The sequence below is a fragment of the Panthera uncia genome, chromosome D2, assembly GCF_023721935.1.
Source record: "Panthera uncia isolate 11264 chromosome D2, Puncia_PCG_1.0, whole genome shotgun sequence".
Taxonomy (NCBI): domain Eukaryota; kingdom Metazoa; phylum Chordata; class Mammalia; order Carnivora; family Felidae; genus Panthera; species Panthera uncia.
Genome location: NC_064818.1, coordinates 32699586 through 32719496, shown reverse-complemented (window position 1 = coordinate 32719496; position 19911 = coordinate 32699586). Strand labels below are relative to the sequence as shown.

The following is a 19911-nucleotide window of genomic DNA, read 5'->3' as shown; positions in this document are numbered from 1 at the left end:
GTAAAGGGATATGTTTGGGGATTTGCTTTAAATGATCTAGGAAGGATAGTGGTTGGGGTACAAATGAACTAGGATTACCTGTGACTTGACAGTTGTTGAAACTGAACATGAAGTTATGTGAACATTATGTTAGGTTGAGCCACAAGAAATTTGTATGTTAAAACAGTTGAATTTCATTAATGCCACATAGTTCAATCTAACACTGTTCTCTCTAAAATCTTTCGGGTTTTCTATAATAAACAAGTACAAAATAAAAAGCAATAAATATTTAAAAGATAATTGGAAATTTGAACACTGACACATTGATATTATGGTTATATTTTTAAAATAGTCCTGTTAAGAAAAAATGTTTTTAGAGATATATACTGAAGTATGTATAGGCTAAAATGGTAGAATGTCTGGGATTTGCTTCAAAATAATCCAGTGGAGTGATGGGGAATGAATGAGTGTATTGAAAAAACAAAATTGGCCGTGAATTCGTAATTACTAGAGCTGAGTGTTGAGTCTTTGGGGTTTCTTATACTCTTTACTTTTAAGTTTGAAACTTAATCAAAAGTTTATAAAAAAGGTGTGTGTGGATATGAATGTTAACTCTTAACCATTGTTTCCCATAATGTTATATCACCAAATAAAGGGATTTCTATGGCATTTGGAAAGCATTTATTTTAATCTTTACATTTTAATGTTACCTTCTCTTTGTGGCCAGAAACTATTGCAAGTTTTCCACATATGGAAGTGATATAAAATAGATTTAAGTGAAAAATTAATTGGCTTATAGATATTCCATAAATATTCCATAAATAATAGTGCTGGTAGTATTAAGATATGACAAAAATTGTATGGGGAGGATGAAGTTGGAACATTTACTATGCTATGCTGACTCCATTGGTATGAATGGGGAGATGAAAAAGTATTTTATAAACTTTGCTTATACCTCTAATATTCACATGTTGAATGCCTGACAGACTCTTGAAAGAAGATAGATTTTGTATAAAACCCTTGATGATATGTATCTTCTAAGGACTTAACCCTTATAAAAAATTACAGAGGACATTTTTTATTGTTACAGAATGTCATACCCAGGCTATCCCCCAACAGGCTACCCACCTTTCCCTGGATATCCTGTAAGTATTGCCACTTAAAATAGTAAAATAGCTCATGTACTTGGAACAGGTGTTGTATAGGACTAGCCCATGACAGATCTTACACATATGCTAGAACAGGGGTCATAAACTCAGTTGCCCAGAGCTACCGAGTAGAATAAGTGTGTGAAGGCAGGAGGTGGGAGGGAACGAGAGTGTACTTGCCTCATTTATGGAAAGCCAGCAGCTACTCAGCTTCAGCCCAATGTCGCCATGCTGCAATGCAGACTCAATGTTGCTAGATATTCCATTTCTTCAAGTAAAGCCAGAAATACGGATTTGATGTGAAATTGCCCCAATTTTTTAAAATGGGAAATTAATTTTTTTTAATGTTAAATGTTGTATGGCCAATAAAGTATGTATGTAAGCTAAATCCATTCCGTGAGTCACTGGTTTTTAACCTTTGTATTAGAAGGTTTAAAATAATTAAGGGCTTGACTCAGAGGTAACAAATTGCAGTGGATTAGAGGTCCCTGTATTTGCAGTTCTGACACTTTTAGTATTTGGAGTACATTTTTTAAATGTGCTACTAAGTTCTGCCTTGTTGACGTCTATACTATGAGGACTAAACTCCTAGCTGAGGCATTTAAGTAAGAATTATGCATTTCAGTTTTATATTCATAAGTGTATAGGGCTTCTTTCTAACAATGGGAGAATAGAAAGAGAGGTCTATGCAGATTAATGTTAATGTAAGTATCCTTACGTAAAATGAATATATAGCTCTCCTGAATTTATCATAGGAGAGAAGAGAATTATGAATATGTTCCTAGCTCCCTATATACTCAACTGGACTCTGGTTACCATTTCAGTTATTATAGACTAATTTCTGAAACAGACAACCCCAACATCCAAGTGACTTAACACAATAAAAACTTGTTTTCTTTAGTCTCCTAGAAGTCAGTGGCAGGTGGGTGGTGGGGTGGGGTATCAAGGAGGCTTTATTCCATGTAGTCTTTCAGGTTACTAGGCTCCTTCCACATGTTGGCTTTATCATCCTCTAGTGTCTTGGATTCCTCCACTGGATTCTCTGCTTCCAGCTGGCAGATAAAGGGAAAGAGGAAGAGAGAGTGTGTAGGATTGGGCAGGAGGTTTTTAGGGGCCAGATTGGAAGTGGTGTACATCACTTCTGTCTCTGTTCATTCACCAGTATTCAGTCATATGGTCCTACTTTAACTGCAGAGGGGTCTGGGAAAGGTAGTCTAGCTTTGTGGCCAGGCGAGAAAGTTTAGTGAACGTGTAACAATCTCTGCCACTCTTAGACATTTTCTAGTCTGAACTGGGCTCCAAATGTCACACCCCATGGTAACTCAGGTCACTTTTTTGTTCCTACTATGTAACAGGCCCAGGTGTGTCGCAAAAGAGCCAGGAATTCTCTTTAGGGCAGAGAGCTATACGTCTTTCTAATATTTCCAGGTATTAGGAAAATGAAGGAACTAATGAGCTTTGATAGTTTTTCCTGAAGCCTTGAGGTTTCTGAAGAGTCTCGTTCTTACTCCCAAATAGAGAAACAGATCCGTCTTGCCTGACACAGGTAGAATTGAATGTAACTGAGTTCTGAAAAGCAAGTGTTTTGACAAACTAGCATACAGGTAAACTAGTACAAGATACCAAGACTTTTAATGTGACTTTTACTATGTAAAAGAAAATTTAGACCTTAACAGTTATTTCAGTTTGTTTGTTTGTTTGTTTGTTTGTTTGTTTGTTTGTTTTGGTCACATTCATATGAAAAGTTTTCTGGTTTGTCAGCCTGCAGGTCAGGAGTCAACTTTTCCCCCTCCGGGTCAGTATCCTTATCCTACTGGCTTTCCTCCAGTGGGAGGAGGTGCCTACCCACCAGCCCCAAGTAGTGGCTACCCAGGAGCTGGAGGCTACCCTGCCACTGCAGGCTATCCAACCCCTGGAGGCTATCCTGGTGCCCCACCACCAGGGGGAGCTCCATCCTATCCTGGAGGTGAGTAGTGGGTTGTGGCATTAGTGATGATTTGGGATTGCTGTATCATTTTTCCTTCTCTCTCTCTCTCTACCTCTCTCTCTACCTCTCTCTCTCTACCTCTCTCTCTCTACCTCTCTCTCTCTACCCCCCCCCTCTCTCTCTCTCTCTCTCTCTCTCTCTCTCTCTCATCCATTTCATTCTTGCTTGTTTTATATGAGGTCAGAGATGCTCTTAGCCTACTCTCTACCAAAGACCATAAACCTAGCTGGCAAGATAAAGGTTCTTGGGGGCATGAAAGCTGGAAACATTCTCAAAAATTCTGTTGTGAAAAGAATTAGAATAAATCTCATGGTAATAAAGGACCAATATATAGCAGTTTACTTGATTATTTGTAATCTTAAGAATTGATTATGATATTTCACTTAGCATAATTGTGACCTTTAGGACAGCTTTGTGTGAAGGCCAAAAAGCTTAGCATTTTTGTTACTATAAGTTAGTTAGGCAGGTGAATGAAGTAAAAATTTTTTAATTTGTTTCATAACGGAAAAGAATTGATAAGTTGAATTTAGACCAAAAGAGACTGCTGTTATAGCATTAATTGCATATTTTTTCCACTTTTCTTAGTGGATATTAGTAGATATTTTCCTAAAGTTTACTCTTCAATCATGAGAACTGTCACTGTATTTATTCTTTTATTCTAGTTCCTCCAGGCCAAGGGTTTGGAGCCCCCCCACCAGGTGGAGCAGGCTTTTCCAGCTATCCACAGCCACCCTCACAGTCTTACGGTAGTGGTCTACCCCAGGTCCCACTACCTGGTAGGTACCAGAGAAAAACAATAGTGTGCTACTTAAAATTTTCAGTTGCCACTGAGAGAACTTAGTTATGTTTGGGATAGTCTTTAGTAAACTTTATACTAAGTACTTTTATAATTTTTTTTTTTTTAATTTTAGCATTCATGAGTGGGGGAATGGGGCAGAGAGAGAAAGAGAGAAATAATTTAAAATACATGGTTTCATTTGCAACTACGTGGCTGAAACTAGAGGGTATTATGCTAAGCCAAATTAGAGAAAGACAAATATATGACTTCACTCATATGAAGACTTTAAGATACAAAACAGATGAACATAAGGGAAGGGAAGCAAAAATATTATAAAAACAGGGAGGGGGACAAAACATGAGAGACTCTTAAATATGGAGAACAAACAGAGGGTTGCTGGAGGGGTTGTGGGAGGGGGGGTTGGGCTAAATGAGTAAGGGGAATTAAGGAATTTACTCCTGAAATTGTGCACTATATGCTAACTAACTTGGATGTAAATTTAAAAACTAAATTAAATAAAATGGTAAAAAATAAAATGAAATGCATGATTTCATGAAATGCATTAATTTGGTGGAAAAGTTTAATCAGTAAGATGGAAATAAAGACCCACTTTTTGAGTTACAAAAAATCTGTTCCAAAGGCAAAAAACCAAAACCTTCAGGAGCTTCCCAGCTCACACCTATACCACTCCTAAACCCTCAGAACTATGCCCTGGCATCCTTTCTAGATGGAATCAAAATTTAGTTTGGTTCAAGTATTTAAAAAAAAAAAAAAGGTATTATTTGTTAGGAAACTGTGTAGGACATGGAATATTTTAAAAGGTTCCTGTGACCAAAGTTGGTTTTAGGTTTAGTGAATTATAATCTTAAAAAATTACCCTACTGAATAACATGGTGTGAATGTTCTCATGTTTCTATATTCATAATAGTCAATGCTGTTTTGAAAAGTTAAATCCTATGAGATCTGTTTACTGTACTTTTTTTTTTTTTTTTTTTTTTAACATGTAGGTGGCTTTCCTGGAGGACAGGTGCCTTCTCAATATCCTGGAGGACAAGGTCCTTACCCAAGTCAGGTATTTCTACTCCTGTTTTTAAACTTAGTCCAATTTCATTGGATAACACCAAAGAAGGGCACCACTGCTTTGCTGACATTTCCCTGAAGCAGAGGATATGGTCCGTTATAGTCACTTAAGATTCTGCTCTTTGTGTCTGGTAGACTTGATGCTGTCTTTGGTCCATCTGCTTTAAGTGGTGTCCTGATGACTTTAATAAGACAAGCATAGGTCTCTTCTCACAGGTGATGATACTCCTAACTTTTTCACAGAGATTCACTTGGGTTCTTGGCATTGGTTTTAGTTCTTCCCTCACTTGTAGTTAACAAATATGAACTTGAGTGACTAAGTAATGGCTGTTTTGGGCAGTTTTTGATAAAGTGTGGTTTTGTTTTCTGTTTTTACGTTTATAACTTTCCACTCTTTTTTCAGATCAATACAGAATCTTTTCCTTCCTATCCTGTTTTCTCTCCTGTTTCTTTGGATTATAACACTGAAGTGAGTAAGGTTTTCTAGTGTTTGCTAATTACTGTATGTGCCTGTATGTACCTTCTTTACTTTCTGATTTCTCGTGTATTGGTCTCTCACACCTTCCTCAAGGATTCCACTGTATCTGTCTTACCATTATGTCTCTGTAGTGCTTGGTAGGGCTTTAACCATAGTAGTCAATTAATATTTGTTGAATTGATTTCTCAATAGCCCTAGGTCTCCTATGTATCAAATGTTTGTCTCATCTCTGTATAGCCCCTTATTTTAATATTAAGTTTAATTTTATATCTTATGCAAGTTACAAGGAACACAAGCAGTATGCTTTTATGCTTATCTTTAGCTTGATTTTCTTATTTATTTCCATCCTCTTTAATCATAAAGATCTAGCATTACCAAGCTTTTTTAAAGCTGAGCTGGGAGAGGGATTAAAGTATTGAAAGAGAAACACTTTAGCTATTTTCTGGCTTACTTTCTTGATTTGAGGAATTTGAGTTCCAGATTAAGAAATTTGTCCAAGACCACACACCTAGTAAAAGACTAAGCTGAGACTAGCTCTAGTTCTTCTGACTCCCAGACCAATGGTCTCCCTGTTACATAATGCTGCTTTGCTGGTACTATAAATGATATTCCTCCAAAGCACATAGGGAATTGCCTTCAATCTTTTTTTTTTTTTATTGTTGAAGTTGATTGTTAATCATATTATATATCTATAGTTATTTTAATCATGTATGAGAATTTTTGATTTTATTTTAGCTTAAGCATGCACATAGTTTGAGAGACATGGATTTTATGACTAAGTATAAAAAAAGATTTTCATGTCATTTGCAACTACGTGGATGGAACTAGAGGGTATTGTGCTAAGTGAAATTAGTCAGAGAAAGACAAATATCATATGACTTCACTCATATGAGGACTTTAAGATACAAAACAGATGAACATAAGGAAGGGAAGCAAAAATAATATAATAACAGGGAGAGGGACAAAAACAAGAGACTTAAATATAGGGAACAAACAGAGGATTGCTGGAGGAGTTGTGGGAGGGGAATGGGCTAAATGGGTAGAGGGCATTAAGGAATCTACTCCTGAGATATGGTTGCACTGTATGCTAACTAACTTGGCTGTAAAGTTAAAAAAAAAAAAAAAAGAAAAAAAAATTAAAAATTTTTCAAACCTAAAACACTAAAAATGAAATATACATACACATGCAACTCATGTGTAACAATTACTACCTTAAGATAGAACTAAAACCAATAAGTGGAACTTAACAGAGTGGTAAATTTTGGAAGATCTTTTAGATGGAAATGGAACAGGCTCCCTTGAGAGGAGTAAGCTTCCTATCACTGAAAGTCCTCTGGTGGATGGTGGTGTGTGAGTATATAATGTGTGTAGGAAGATGAAAATTTTTGTCTTAGTTGGGCATTTGGGACAGGTGACTTCCCTGATTGACTCAATTTTGTTTTTCAGTAGGAAGGTTGGTATCAAATGGGTGTCAAAGGGTAGAACTTTTGATTGCAGTGTGGGCTTTGTTGTGCTGAGAAATCTTCCCTAGTTTGAGTTTTGACCTCTGGAACATGGACCCTGATATCTTTTAATTCAATATAGTGCCTGGAAGATGACAGTATTTTTGATAAAGATTCATTGCAAACTTAGACTTTCAACAAAGAATGAAACAAATCCATTTTTTCCTAAAGATGAAAAATGAGTAGTTTTTGTTTGTTTTTTAAGAAAGAAGAGATGGGACGCCTGGGTGGCTCAGTTGGTTGAGTGTCCAACTTCAGCTCAGGTCATGATCTCACCGTCAGTGAGTTCGAGCCTGGCATCGGGCTCTGTGCTGACAGCTCAGAGCCTGGAGCCTGCTTTGGATTCTCTCTCTCTCTCTCTCTCTCTCTCTCTCTCTCTCTCTCTCTCTCTCTGCCTTTCCCCAACTCATTCTCTGTTCTCTCTGTCTCTCAAAAATGAATAAACATTTAAAAAATCAAAAAAGAAGAGGATGACAGAAGATGAGGATCATCAAATCATAGATTTTGAGGATTAGTTTCTCTTACTGTCTAGTCCAGTGTATTGTAAACAAAGGCTTTTGCCCTACTTAGGATTTTAATGAAGGAAACCTTAGTTTCTTGGTACCATAAAGCTCATGTAAAGCTACAAGTAGAATTTTTTTTTTTAAACCACTATACAAATATTTGTCATTTGTTAGTTCTCTGCTTACATTCTTGGCTTAGAAGGAAGCTTCATAGTGCAGGATGGTTGTTAGAAGAAAACATTGGTGTGAGAGTATTGGTAAGTGGGAGAAATTATTGACCCTAAAAATGTTTAGGCCTAAAAGATGGTCTGGTTCTCTTCTCCCCATTTACTTTGCCCTGCAGTTGCTGGCATATTGCTATATTCAATGGGTATAAATAACATTAAATGCAGTTTCAGTTGCCTAAAAAGCAATTGAATCATTTTACATTTTGGAGTGGTGTTGAATGCATCTTTAAATGATATTTTAGAGATAATGGGTTAAATAAATATATTATTAAAATTCAGTTAAAAGAATGTAGTGGGATATCATCTCACTTCATCCCATCTCTCTTAAGCCCTGATTTGAATAGTTTAAGAAAACTATTGAAGGGGTACCTGGGTGGCTCATTCGGTTAAGTGTCTGACTCTTGATTGCGGCTCAGGTCATGATGTCATGATTTGTGATACTGAGTCTCCCATCAGGCTCTGCGTTGACAGCACAGAACCTGCTTGGGATTCTCTCTCTCTCTCTCTCTCTCTCTCTCTCTCTGTCTCTCTCTCTCTCTGTCTCACTCACACACACACTGCTTCTCTCTCTCTCTCTCAAATAAACATTAAAAGAAAAAAGAAAACTATTGTTTCCTAGCTGTATATTTAAAAATTTTTTTTAATTTTGAAATAATTTTGGACTTACAAAAAAGTTATAAAAATTATAGAATTCCTGAATATCCTTTACCCAGATCCTCCAGTGTTAACTTCTTATATAAACACAATAAAATGATCAAAATCAAGAAATAACATTGATGTAATACTATTACCCAAACTATAGATCTTATTCAGGTGTTACCAATTATCCCATTAATGTCCTTTTCTGGTTCAGGATCAAATCCAGGATGAAACATTGCATTTGTTGTCATGTCTCTTAAGTTTACTTGTTTTTTTAATATTAATTTTGATTTCATTTCATTTGTTTTAGTAATCTCTATGCCCAGTGTGGTGCTCGAACTCACAACCCTGAGATCAAGAATCACATGCTCTACCGACTGAGCCAGTCAGGCACCTCTCTTAAGTTTCCTTTAACTTGACACAATTCTTCAGTCTTTTTTGTTTATGACCTTGACACTTTTGAAGAGTACTACCAGTTATTTTGAGAAAATTCCTTAGTTTGGGTTTGTCTGATACTTCCTCATGATTAAATTCAGGTTTGGCCATTTTGACAGGGGTACCACAGAAATGGTCTTGGATCTCCAGTGCATTATTGTATCAGGAGGCACTTATTGTTGACTTATTCTGTTATTGACAATGATTAATTTTGATCACTTGTGTTTGCCAGGTGCAAACTATGTAAATATCTTGGTTCTCATCTCACTTTTACTCACTAATTTTAGCATCCATTGATGATTCTCTCTGGAAACAGTTATTACTGTGGGATATGTCATAGTGATTTTTAAGTTTCCCCATAGATTTGTATTTTTATGTTTTATTTAATTTTTTTAAGTTTATTTATTTATTTAGAGAGAGAACATGAGCAGGGGAGGGGCAGAGAGAGAGGGAGAGAGAGAATCCTAAGCAGTCTCCGTGCCATCAGTACAGAGCTCGACACAGGGCTCAAACCCACGAAACCATTAGATCGTGACCTGAGCCAAAATCAAGAGTCAGACACTCAACTGACTAGGCCACCCAGGTGCCCCAATTTGTATTTTTAAAGTATAGTCCCTGTTTTGCCTTCTGGTTTATTTCCTATATAATCTATGAAGAATATTCTACCTCCCAGAATCTCTAATCATTGCTTGCTTTCATTTTGTGCTTTTCGTACTACAAAATGTTTTATTTCATGTTTTTTAATGTTTATTTTTGAGAGACCATGAGCAGGAGAGGGGCAGAGACGAGGGTGGACAGAGGATCCAAAGAGGGCTCTGTGCTGACTGTAGAGAGCCCTATGTGGGGCTTGAACTCATGAACTGTGAGATCATGACCTGAGCTGAAGTTGGATGCTTAATTGACTGAGCCATCCAGGTGCCTCTATTTCATGTTTGATAATGAGGGCCTATAGAGGAAATGGAAAGATATTGCCAAAATTTTATTGCTTATTTGAAACCTCATTGAGCAATTCAAGGTCTGCCTAACTAAAGCCCTCATTATCTTATTGTATCTATCTATCTATCTATCTATCTATCTATCTATCTATTTATTTTGAATGAGTGGTGAGAACAGAATTTTTCCCTTGTTACCAATCTCAGAGAGAAACCATCCAGTCTTTCTCTGTGAAGTGTGATGTTAGCTATAGTTATTGTGCAGAAGCTCTTTAAAAAAAATTTTTTTAATGCTTATTACTTATTTGAGAGAGAAAGAGAGAGAGAGAGACAGAGTGCAAGCAGGGGAGGGTTAGAGAGAGGGAAGGAGACACAGAATCTGAAACAGGCTTCAGGCTCCAAGCTGTCAGCACAGAGCCTGATGCGGGGCTTGAACTCACAAACTGTGAGATCATGACCTGAGCCGAAGTCAGATGCCCAACTGACTGAGCCACCCAGGCACCCCTATATTATTGTCTTTAAATTAGACACTGCTGCTCAACACTATCCAGGAATCAGTCTCTTTTTTTCCCTTGTATTCTACCAAGAAGGAAATCGAGGCATAGGAAGATTGTGACTGATTTCACAAGCTTGACTTTTTTGTCACCTGAAAGTTTGGAGGTTAGCTGTCTTTTGGCAGGAAGGGGATAGGTCTTTCTTGCCTGTTCCAGAATGAGCCCTGAAAATAAAATGCTCATATGCTTTGTCCTAAAAGTTAAACATGGCCTCCTTGCCTAAGAGTGATAACTGGGGAAGTCTTAAGTTGTCTTCTTGTCAGCAGAGAATCCGGGCTTTTAAAAAAATTTGTTTCTTCCACTAAAGAAGTTGAACATTTTTACATCCCCTGCCTCCCAGTTTTATTGAGATATAAGTGACATATAACATTGTATTAGTTTTATGTGTACAACATGATAATTTGATGTGTTTTTATGTTATGGAAGGATTACCACAGTAACTGACTTGGAATTTTTGCTTCTCATTTCAGCCTGCCGCAATGACTCAGGGAGTTCAAGGAACAATCCGACCAGCTGCCAACTTTGATGCCATGAGAGATGCAGAAGTTCTTCGGAAAGCGATGAAGGGTTTTGGTAAGAAAACAGGTTTTTGGGGCGCCTGGGTGGCTCAGTCGGTTAAGCGTCTGACTTTGGCTCAGGTCATGATCTCGCGGTCCGTGAGTTCGAGCCCCGCGTCGGGTTCTGTGCTGACTGCTCAGAGCCTGGAGCCTGTTTCAGATTCTGTGTCTCTCTCTCTGACCCTCCCCCATTCATGCTCTCTCTCTCTCTCTCTCTGTCTCGAAAATAAATAAACGTTAAAAAAAAATTTTTTTTTAAATAGAAAAAAGAAAACAGGTTTTTATCTTATTTATAATTGAATCTAAAGTAAAAATAAACTAAATCTAAAGTAAAAATAAATCAAGTTTATGTGTCCACCTGTGCACATACCTCAATTTAATCTGGCACCAGTCCTTGTAAAGCAACCAAGAGATGTCCTCAAGGAGTAGCCAGCACCGACTTCATCCTTGCTTAAACATGTATGGTTCTTCCAGGGACAGACGAACAGGCAATTGTGAATATTGTGGCCAACCGTTCCAATGATCAGAGGCAAAAAATTAAAGCAGCTTTTAAGACCATGTATGGCAAGGTATTTATATTTTTTTCTTTTCTGGCCACAAACAATGGCCTGTAGACTCTGCCTTTATGCGAGGTTGGATACTATGTTTTTATTAGTACTGGTGGTACAAAGTAGAGACAGACTCCAGAGACCCCAGAGTGGTGTGTTTGCTATGTATTTCTCTTAAAAGTCTAATTTTGGAGTAATCCTTCATCTCATAATCATACCTCATACTATGTCTGATAGATGCTCAGTAGAAAACAGATTATGGCTACAATAGTGTAACTGATAGTAGATAACTTTATATATAAAATAGATAAACAGTATAATAGTTTGGTTCTCAGTCTTCTCTTTACAGTGGGATTCAATGACTTATCACATAGCCCCTGCTTGTTCTTGGTGTTTGGCATCATCTTCCACTCCATTCTCTCCCTCTAATTGTATCCTGTATTATGCCCATGTGGAACTTCTTGCCATTCCCTGTGTACATCATGATCTTTTATAACTCTATGCTTGGTATATGTTGTACTCTTGGCCTAGAAGACCTTTTCCTCTTTTTCTTCATGGCAAACAACTTCAGGATTTGGGTTAAATCAGCTTCTCTGTGAAATTTCTCTCATTGCTCTAGGCAGAATTTAGCTCCTTCTCTCACCGTGGTCTGATAGCATTTTGTAAAACTTCTGCTCTAACTGATCTCACTGCCCACTCCCCAAAACAGTGAGCTCCCCTCAGGCTAGCCATGTCCTACTCATTTGTGCATTTTTAGCACCAAGTACAGGAATGATAATAAATAGCCACTTGATAAATATTTGCTGAATGGATGATCAGTAACAAAATATAGCAAGATTCTATGGCTAAAAAGTGCTACTGCTTCTTAGATATAAAGGGGAAAACTGGGTACCATTGGTTTGCCATTTAGATAGGAATCCTAAAACTTTCTAACATTCTCTGGATCTAGTTTACTTTTCTTAGAATGGGGGCAGAGGTTCATCAGTTGGTCCCACTTGACCTATTTTACTCTGCCTTACCCTCCCTCCTTGGCCCAGGTCCACTTCTTTAGTCTTTTTTTTTTTTTTTTTTAACGTTTATTTATTTTTTGAGAGAGACAGAGTGTGAGTGGGGAAGGGGCAGAGAGAGAGGGAGATACAGAATCCAAAGCACACTCTAGGCTCCAAGCTGTCAGCCCAGAACCCAATGCGGGGCTTGAACTCACAAAGTGTGAGATCATGACCTGAGCCGAAGTCAGACAGTTAAGTGACTAAACCATCTAGGAACCCCTCCACTTCTTCAATTTTAAAGCTGATTAAGCAACACAAACTCTACATTTCCTTAGGGTTCAACCTCATACTTGCTTCTCTAACAAAAGTATTTTCCATATTATGAATTTCTTTAGTTTGTATATAGCCTGTGCCAAGCTGTCCTGAATTTTCTTATATATCAGTTTAGAATTTAAACTCACAACATATGTTTTTTTATTCCCAGCCATCTTTTCTTTGGCTTCCTATTAATTAATAAAAATATCATTCTTCTAGGGGCCCCTGAGTGGCTCAGTTGGTTAAGCATCCACCTTTGGCTCAGGTCGTGATCTTGCAGTTTGTGGGTTCGAGCCCTGCGTTGGGGTCTGTGCTGATGGCTAAGAGCTTAGAGCCTGCATCTGATTCTGTGTCTCCCTCCCTCTCTGCCCCTCCCCCACTTGCTCATGCGCACATACGTGCATGCTCGCGCGTGCGCTCTCTCTCTCTCTCTCTCCCTCAAAAATAAATATTAGGGGTGCCTGGGTGGCTCAGTCGGTTAAGTGTCCGACTTCAGCTCAGGTCATGATCTCACGGTTCGTGGGTTCGAGCCCCACATCGGGCTCTGTGCTGACGGCTCAGAGCCTGGAGCCTGCTTCGGATTCTGTGTCTCCCTCTCTCTCTGTGCGTCCCCTGCTCTCACTCTGTCTCTCACTCTCTCAAAAATGAAGATTAAAAAAAAAAATTTTTTTTTTAAATAAATAAATATTAAAAAAATTTTTTTAAGTCATTCTTCGAACCTGCTGTGGAGTTGTCCTTGATTCCACATTCTTCTTTATCAGTCTTTGGATACCTATTCAGTGCCTACTATATGCCAGGCACTGCTTTGTCCTAGCATCTGGTTATTAACTCTATCTTGTTGATCTAATATGTAAAAGGTCTTTTTAAAAATGTGCTTCTATCTCAAATCCACTACTCAAGTCCAAGCCTGAATGAATTCTTACCTAAATGTTCTAGTAGCCTAAATGTTCTTATCTATAAACCTCTTTGTCATCGTAGTCCATACTGCCTATGGTTGCCATTTCAATGCCATTTTCTTGCATAAAAATTTCCTGTGGCTTCTCCCAGCATGAAGAATCCAATGCACATTCTTTAGCTTGTGTTCAAGGTGATGACCCAAGCATATCGTTACAACTCTGTCTCACTAATCTGTGAGAACGTTCCCCTCTAACAAAATTGGTTGTCTTACCGGTTCATTAAAAAGGCTTTGCTTGTTCTTGTTTCATACTAGTGACTCCCAACCTTAGCTGAGCATCATAATTTCCTTTCAGACTTAAAAACACTTGCAGAACCTCTGAGTATTTGTCAACATCAGTGTGTTTTTCTTTTCTTTTCTTTTCTTTTCTTTTCTTTTCTTTTCTTTTCTTTTCCTTTTTCTTTTTTTTCCCTCTTTTTTCTTTTTTCCCTTTTCTTTTCTTTTCTTCTCAAATAATTCCACGGATGATTTGAGTGCATGGTCAAGCCTGGGAACCATGTTGGTGTTTCTCATTTGTGTTCTTCCTTCTTGCCTGAAATGTCTTTCTCCTTCCTCTTTGCTTGCTAATTTTACATACTCTTCAAGATCTGGACTAGAAGCTTTCTTTGGGCTTTCTAGCCCACTTTAACTTCTCTTGTTTGAGCTTTTTCTGCTGTTTATTTATGTGCTACTTAAGTACAGGCTGCCTTATACTATCTCTTTTTAGGGGTTTACCTTATCTTTCCACAGAAGAACACAATGATGATTCCTGCTTCCACACAGAACAAGAACAGTTTCTTATACTAAGTAAATACCTGCTTATCATTTTGTTCATTTGAATGATTTTTTTATTTCATATCTCTGTCTTTGTACCTGGTATAGTGGTGGAACTATAGTAGGAATTTGTTATTGTTTATTGGTAGAGTGAATAAAATACATCTGCTTTAAAATACAAGCTTGAAATGTATATATTTACTTGTTTCTTAGTATATGCTACTCAAATTTGAAATTTAGGTTTTCATAAAGCAGTTCAATTCTACTTTTCCATATTTAAAAAATTTAAGCAGCAAAATTTGGAGAGCACACATAATTAGTTTGTATTTGTAATTAAATAGGATTTAATCAAAGACCTCAAATCAGAGTTAAGTGGAAATATGGAAGAACTGATCCTTGCCCTATTCATGCCACCTACATATTATGATGCCTGGAGTTTACGGAATGCAATGAAGGTACTGTGTCATTTACTTTGTATATTTTATCCTATTTTAAATGTAAAACCCCACCAATTATGGCAGTTTACAGTGACAGCTAAATCAGTATGTTGTATCATATCATCTGAATAAATAGAGCTTTTTAGGTCTGGAGGCCAAAGAAGTATTTGATGAACTAGTAAGATTTAATTATTTTCTGTTATTTTGTTTTTCTTTTGTATAAGTCTCACTTTCTTCATTTCACATAGGGAGCAGGAACTCAGGAACGTGTATTGATTGAAATTTTGTGCACAAGAACAAATCAGGAAATCCGAGAAATTGTCAGATGTTATCAATCAGAATTTGGACGAGACCTTGAAAAGGACGTTAGATCAGATACATCAGGACATTTTGAACGTTTACTTGTATCCATGTGCCAAGTGAGTATAGTATGAATATATATTGATGGAGGGAACATTCTTCACTTTGTATTATCAGGGAGCATTCTTTATTCCTTTTAATATTTAGCCCCTTGGAATCTTGACATCTTTAAGAGGGGTAGCACAGAATCCAATGTTCAAATTTCTTTGTAGTCACTATTGAGTTTATTTCCACAGATCTAGGTTTGTAAGAGATTAGAAATTAACCTCTTTAACGTTATATGGAATCAGAAATCAGCTTGGCTCTTTGTCTTAGGATGAATCTCATACTTCTTTTTTTTTTTTTTTTAAGTTTATTTTTGAGAGAAAGAGAGGCAGAGAGAGATGGCAGCGGGGGGGGGGGGGGGGGAGTGGGTGGGAACAGAGGATCCGAAGCAGGCTCTGCACTGAGAGCAGAGAGCCTGATGTAGGGCTTGAACTCATGAGCTGTGAGATCATGACCTGAGCCGAAGTCAGACACTTAACTGACCGAACCACCCAGGTGTTCCTGAATCTCATACTTGCAAGTTTAGCATTATACTGCCAGTTAAATTGGGCCATCAACTGACGATATGCAGGACTTCCATGGAAGTGCTGTAAGAGGTGAAAACTGTGAGGAGAGCCAGAGATGCAGAAACTTTTCTCAGAGTTCACAGTAATGTGATTAGCACCTTCCTTATTCTGATTCCCCAGATGTGCTGGAGAAGTGATGGAAAATTATCCAGATAGGATATTTGGAATGATATTATAAGCATACTTAGAATGAGATGATGAGGGTCTACTTGAAAAGGCAAGCACACTGATTCAGTGTCAGGAGTTATTGGCTATCCTGCTAGTATACAAAGCTGGGCAGTCTTGAGGGATAGGAAAGCAGAGGTCAGGCTCTTCAGAGCAAAAGGAAGATAGTTGCAGAAAACACAGTGTGCCAAAGTGAGTGAATGTGGAAATGAGAAAGCAAATGGGTGGGAAGAAATTGAATTTACCTACAATGGAATAACAGAGTAGGGGAATAGATTAGCATTGAAAAACAACAAGAAGAAAAACAACAGCAAGAAGACAAAACAGGAACAGGGATTTAATGCTAAAAAATGATTATTTTTTACATGAAGGGCGCCTGGCTGGCTTAGTTGGTAGAGCATGTGATTCTTGATCTCAGGGTTGTGAGTTTAAGCCCCACGTTGGGCATGGAGCCTACTTTAAAAAAAAAAAAAAAAAAAAAGACTACATGAGGTGCCAAGTCTCTTTATGCAGAGTTCAAGGCCCAGCTATTTTACAAAGTAAAGAGACCTCTTAAAGGGAGTGAGCAGAAGAATGGCTTCTCAGGAAAATGAGACTGGTTTTTGTGTGTTTGAATCCAAAGGCAATCATCTGGGAAGTTTTTCCTGAGCATCTTTTCCTGTGTGCTATCTTTAGTTTCTCATTTAGAATATGCTTCTGCTTATTTCTTGTGCCCACTGCTCTTCAAAATAGTTTCTCACCTGTAAGGAACACCTCTCCATTGTGTTCAGAATACAGTTTCTCACCTTTAAGGAACACTTGTCTATTGTGTTCCTCAGACTGACACCAAGACTTTAGAGGGCAGCTTTTCCTTCATTTGGGTTTGTGTTTTTGAGAGAAACCAAATGCCCATCTAGGCTTTGCTCTTGTTCAGGCCCACGGCTTTCTCTCTCGCTCTCTCCTTCTTTCCCTCCCATCCCAGTGAAAATTTGGTATACAAATTGGCACAGTCTGGCAGAACTTGAGTTATTTGTAGCTTCTTCCTACAAGTCCATATTATAGACTCCCTCCCTTGACTTAAATTCTTTGAGGGCAGGGACCTTGTCTTTCTTGTGTCCCTACCACCTTGCACATCCTATAGGTACTCTTTCTCTGGAGAACCTAATACAGCCTCACACAAAACAAGTGCTCCATACATTTTAGCTGCATAAATGAATACAAAGTGGAACTCAGTATAATGCATATTGATCTTAAATCCCAGCTAAGGAGAATTATAATTTCTTCATTTGAGTGGTAGTTTATATATCCTAGAAAAGATGTTTTTCTTTTTGGCTTTTTTTTTTTTTTTTTTTTTTTTTGGTGGGGGAGGATTTTAATAGAACTTGTGTCACATCTTCCAAGTCTTGCCTTCCTCTTTTGCAGGGAAATCGTGATGAGAATCAGAATGTTAACCACCAGCTGGCTCAGGAAGATGCTCAACGTCTCTATCAAGCTGGTGAGGGGAGACTAGGGACAGATGAATCTTGCTTTAACATGATTCTTGCCACAAGAAGCTTTCCTCAGCTGAAAGCTACCATGGAGGCTTATTCCAGGGTATGAGCTTTTCTTTTGAAGATCTGGCTTCTGTTTTAAGTTGTGAAAATATTTTAACCCTTGTGTTTTTTGTTTGAAGGTGGCTAATCGAGATTTACTAAGTAGTGTTGCCCGTGAATTTTCCGGAAATGTTGAAAGTGGTTTGAAGTCCATCTGTAAGATACTTTTATGTTTTGCTTTGTTTTGTTTGTAAATGAATGAGGCTTTGACTAGTTGTTCCCATTAAGTGATGATGCTTAATATAGCCTTCTGGGAATCTGCTTAGAGGCTGAGCTAATCCCATGTTTTATATACAATTCCTTATGAATGGTGGTGGTGTGATCGAATAGTGTTGTTTTGGAATTAGTTGGTCTTTATTCTGTATGCCCTTCATGAGGATTAAACAAGAATATACAGTAGATGTAGCAGTTCCATTAAAGTGAATGGGAAAGCCCTAAGGAACTATAAGTGACATCACACAAAGTGTCATTTTGAGCTCCCAAAAACATCTTTCAAATACTCAATCCAAGAGACCCTTTTCCCTTTTGAAATCAAAAACCCAGTTTCTGGTGTTCTTTGAGATGTCCGATGAAATGGAAATTTAATTCTCCTGGAGAATATATGACTAAAGAGAGTATTAGGAACACATGTGGTATTAGCAATTGAGTGTCTTACAAATATTACTATAGTAATTATAACTAAAGTAATAATGTACAGTTAGTATACCTCTACCATTTGCAGGAAAAGACTTTGATGTTAATTTTCCTAAGAGAAAATGTGTCAGATTTATTATTCTCAAATCTTGGCTCAAATCTGTTTTCGTTTTCATACTGGAATGTATCTCCTGTCCTTCTCTCAGACTTGTAGAATTCAGACTTCAGTCATTATTCCTTTTTAAGTAAGATATTATTGGCCACAGTTGCTATAGATTTTCTCACTTGAAGGGAAAAAATGTAAAGAGTGTAAGCTATTGCATCTATGGAAAGAAAATGGGATTTATTAGCTAGAGGGAATCCTCTAGATTGAGGGTAGCCTATCTAATGTGGCTAGAAAGATGGATTCTGAGAAAAAAAATCAAGAGGGAGAACATCACCTCAAATTTCTCAGATAATTCTATAGAAAATGATCAAAGGCAGGCTAGAAGTGATAAATGAAGCTGGAGCATGGATACCTTTGTCAAGGCATCATGTGTGAAGTATCTCTAACTTGCAGTGCAGTGTGCCCTGAACCGCCCTGCCTTCTTTGCTGAGAGGCTCTACTATTCTATGAAAGGTGCCGGCACAGATGACTCCACCCTGGTCAGGATTGTGGTCACTCGAAGTGAGGTGAGGCTTTCTTTTTTTTGTCTGATCTTACTTGATTTTGAATGTTAATTTCCTGAAAGTTCCTCAGCAGGTTGTCAGTCCCTCGGAACGATGTTAAGAAAGGGCATTGGGGAGGGCACCTGTTGGGATGTGCACTGGGTGTTGTATGGAAACCAGTTTGACAATAAATTTCATGTACTAAATAAGTAAGTAAGAGTTCCTTTGTCACTACTGGCGGAGGCTGTGTGAAGTACAGTGTTCATTCTCCTCATGCTGTGAGAGAGGCTTAAGTTAGTGCAACAGACGACTGTGTCTCAGTGTAGCCAGTGCCAAGAATTTTTCCTACTTGAGGAGGTCTGCAGAGAATACTGGGTTATATCAAGTTGGAAAATATTTATCTTTTCATTTTCATTTTGCTAATGTAAAAAATTTTGTGAAAGATTAATCCTATTGGATAATAAAATTCTCGACATTTAGCATAGCTTTTAATTATAAAATAATTTTTAAAAATTTATCGTTATCTCTTTATCTAAATATACCTCAAATATTTTCCTTTCTTTGACTTTGTATATTTATTAGAGTTCTTTCTTAATTGAAAGAAAACCTATGCCACTAAATTATACTAGAGAAGGTAAATCATTTTTAAAAAGACAACCATCATATGATGTTTTTTAAAAAGTTGTGTATTTGTACTTAGACCTAAATTTTCTAAGCACGATCTTTTCTTTAAATTGTAATAAAATATATACAACATAAAACTTAACATTTTAATCATTTTAAAGTATGCATTCCAGTGGCATTACGTACATTCACGTTGTACAACCATACCACCACAATTTTTTCACCTTGCAAAACTAAAAATCTATATGCCTATTAAACAATAATTTACCATTCTCCTTTCTCCCCAGCCCCTGGCAACCACCAGCCACCATTCTATTTTCTCTTCCTATGAATTTGACTACCCTAGGTACCTTGTATAAGTGGAATCATACAGTATTTATCCATTTGTGACTGGCTTCTTTCTTAGCATAACATTTTCAAGGTTCATCCATGTTGTAGCATGTGTCAGAATTTCTTTCCTTTTTAAGGCTGACTAGTATTCCATTGTATGTATACAATACCTT

General features: G+C 37.5%; 1 protein-coding gene across 3 annotated transcripts in view; it reads left to right on the top strand.

Annotated features, from left to right (window-relative positions):
• ANXA7 (annexin A7) overlaps positions 1 to 19911 on the top strand; it is a 32148-nt gene that overhangs the window by 9600 nt on the left and 2637 nt on the right. For 2 of the 3 annotated variants that reach the window (XM_049645237.1, XM_049645238.1), the window contains exons 2-13: positions 1070 to 1124; positions 2889 to 3093; positions 3777 to 3890; positions 4900 to 4964; positions 5376 to 5441; positions 10713 to 10815; positions 11274 to 11368; positions 14701 to 14814; positions 15045 to 15215; positions 17334 to 17504; positions 17584 to 17659; positions 18696 to 18808. In XM_049645237.1, the coding sequence (XP_049501194.1) occupies positions 1071 to 1124; positions 2889 to 3093; positions 3777 to 3890; positions 4900 to 4964; positions 5376 to 5441; positions 10713 to 10815; positions 11274 to 11368; positions 14701 to 14814; positions 15045 to 15215; positions 17334 to 17504; positions 17584 to 17659; positions 18696 to 18808 (1347 nt within the window). In that variant the 5' untranslated portion in view covers position 1070. The remainder of the gene's footprint in view (positions 1 to 1069; positions 1125 to 2888; positions 3094 to 3776; positions 3891 to 4899; positions 4965 to 5375; positions 5442 to 10712; positions 10816 to 11273; positions 11369 to 14700; positions 14815 to 15044; positions 15216 to 17333; positions 17505 to 17583; positions 17660 to 18695; positions 18809 to 19911) is intronic. The other variant, XM_049645239.1, reaches the window with a different exon arrangement.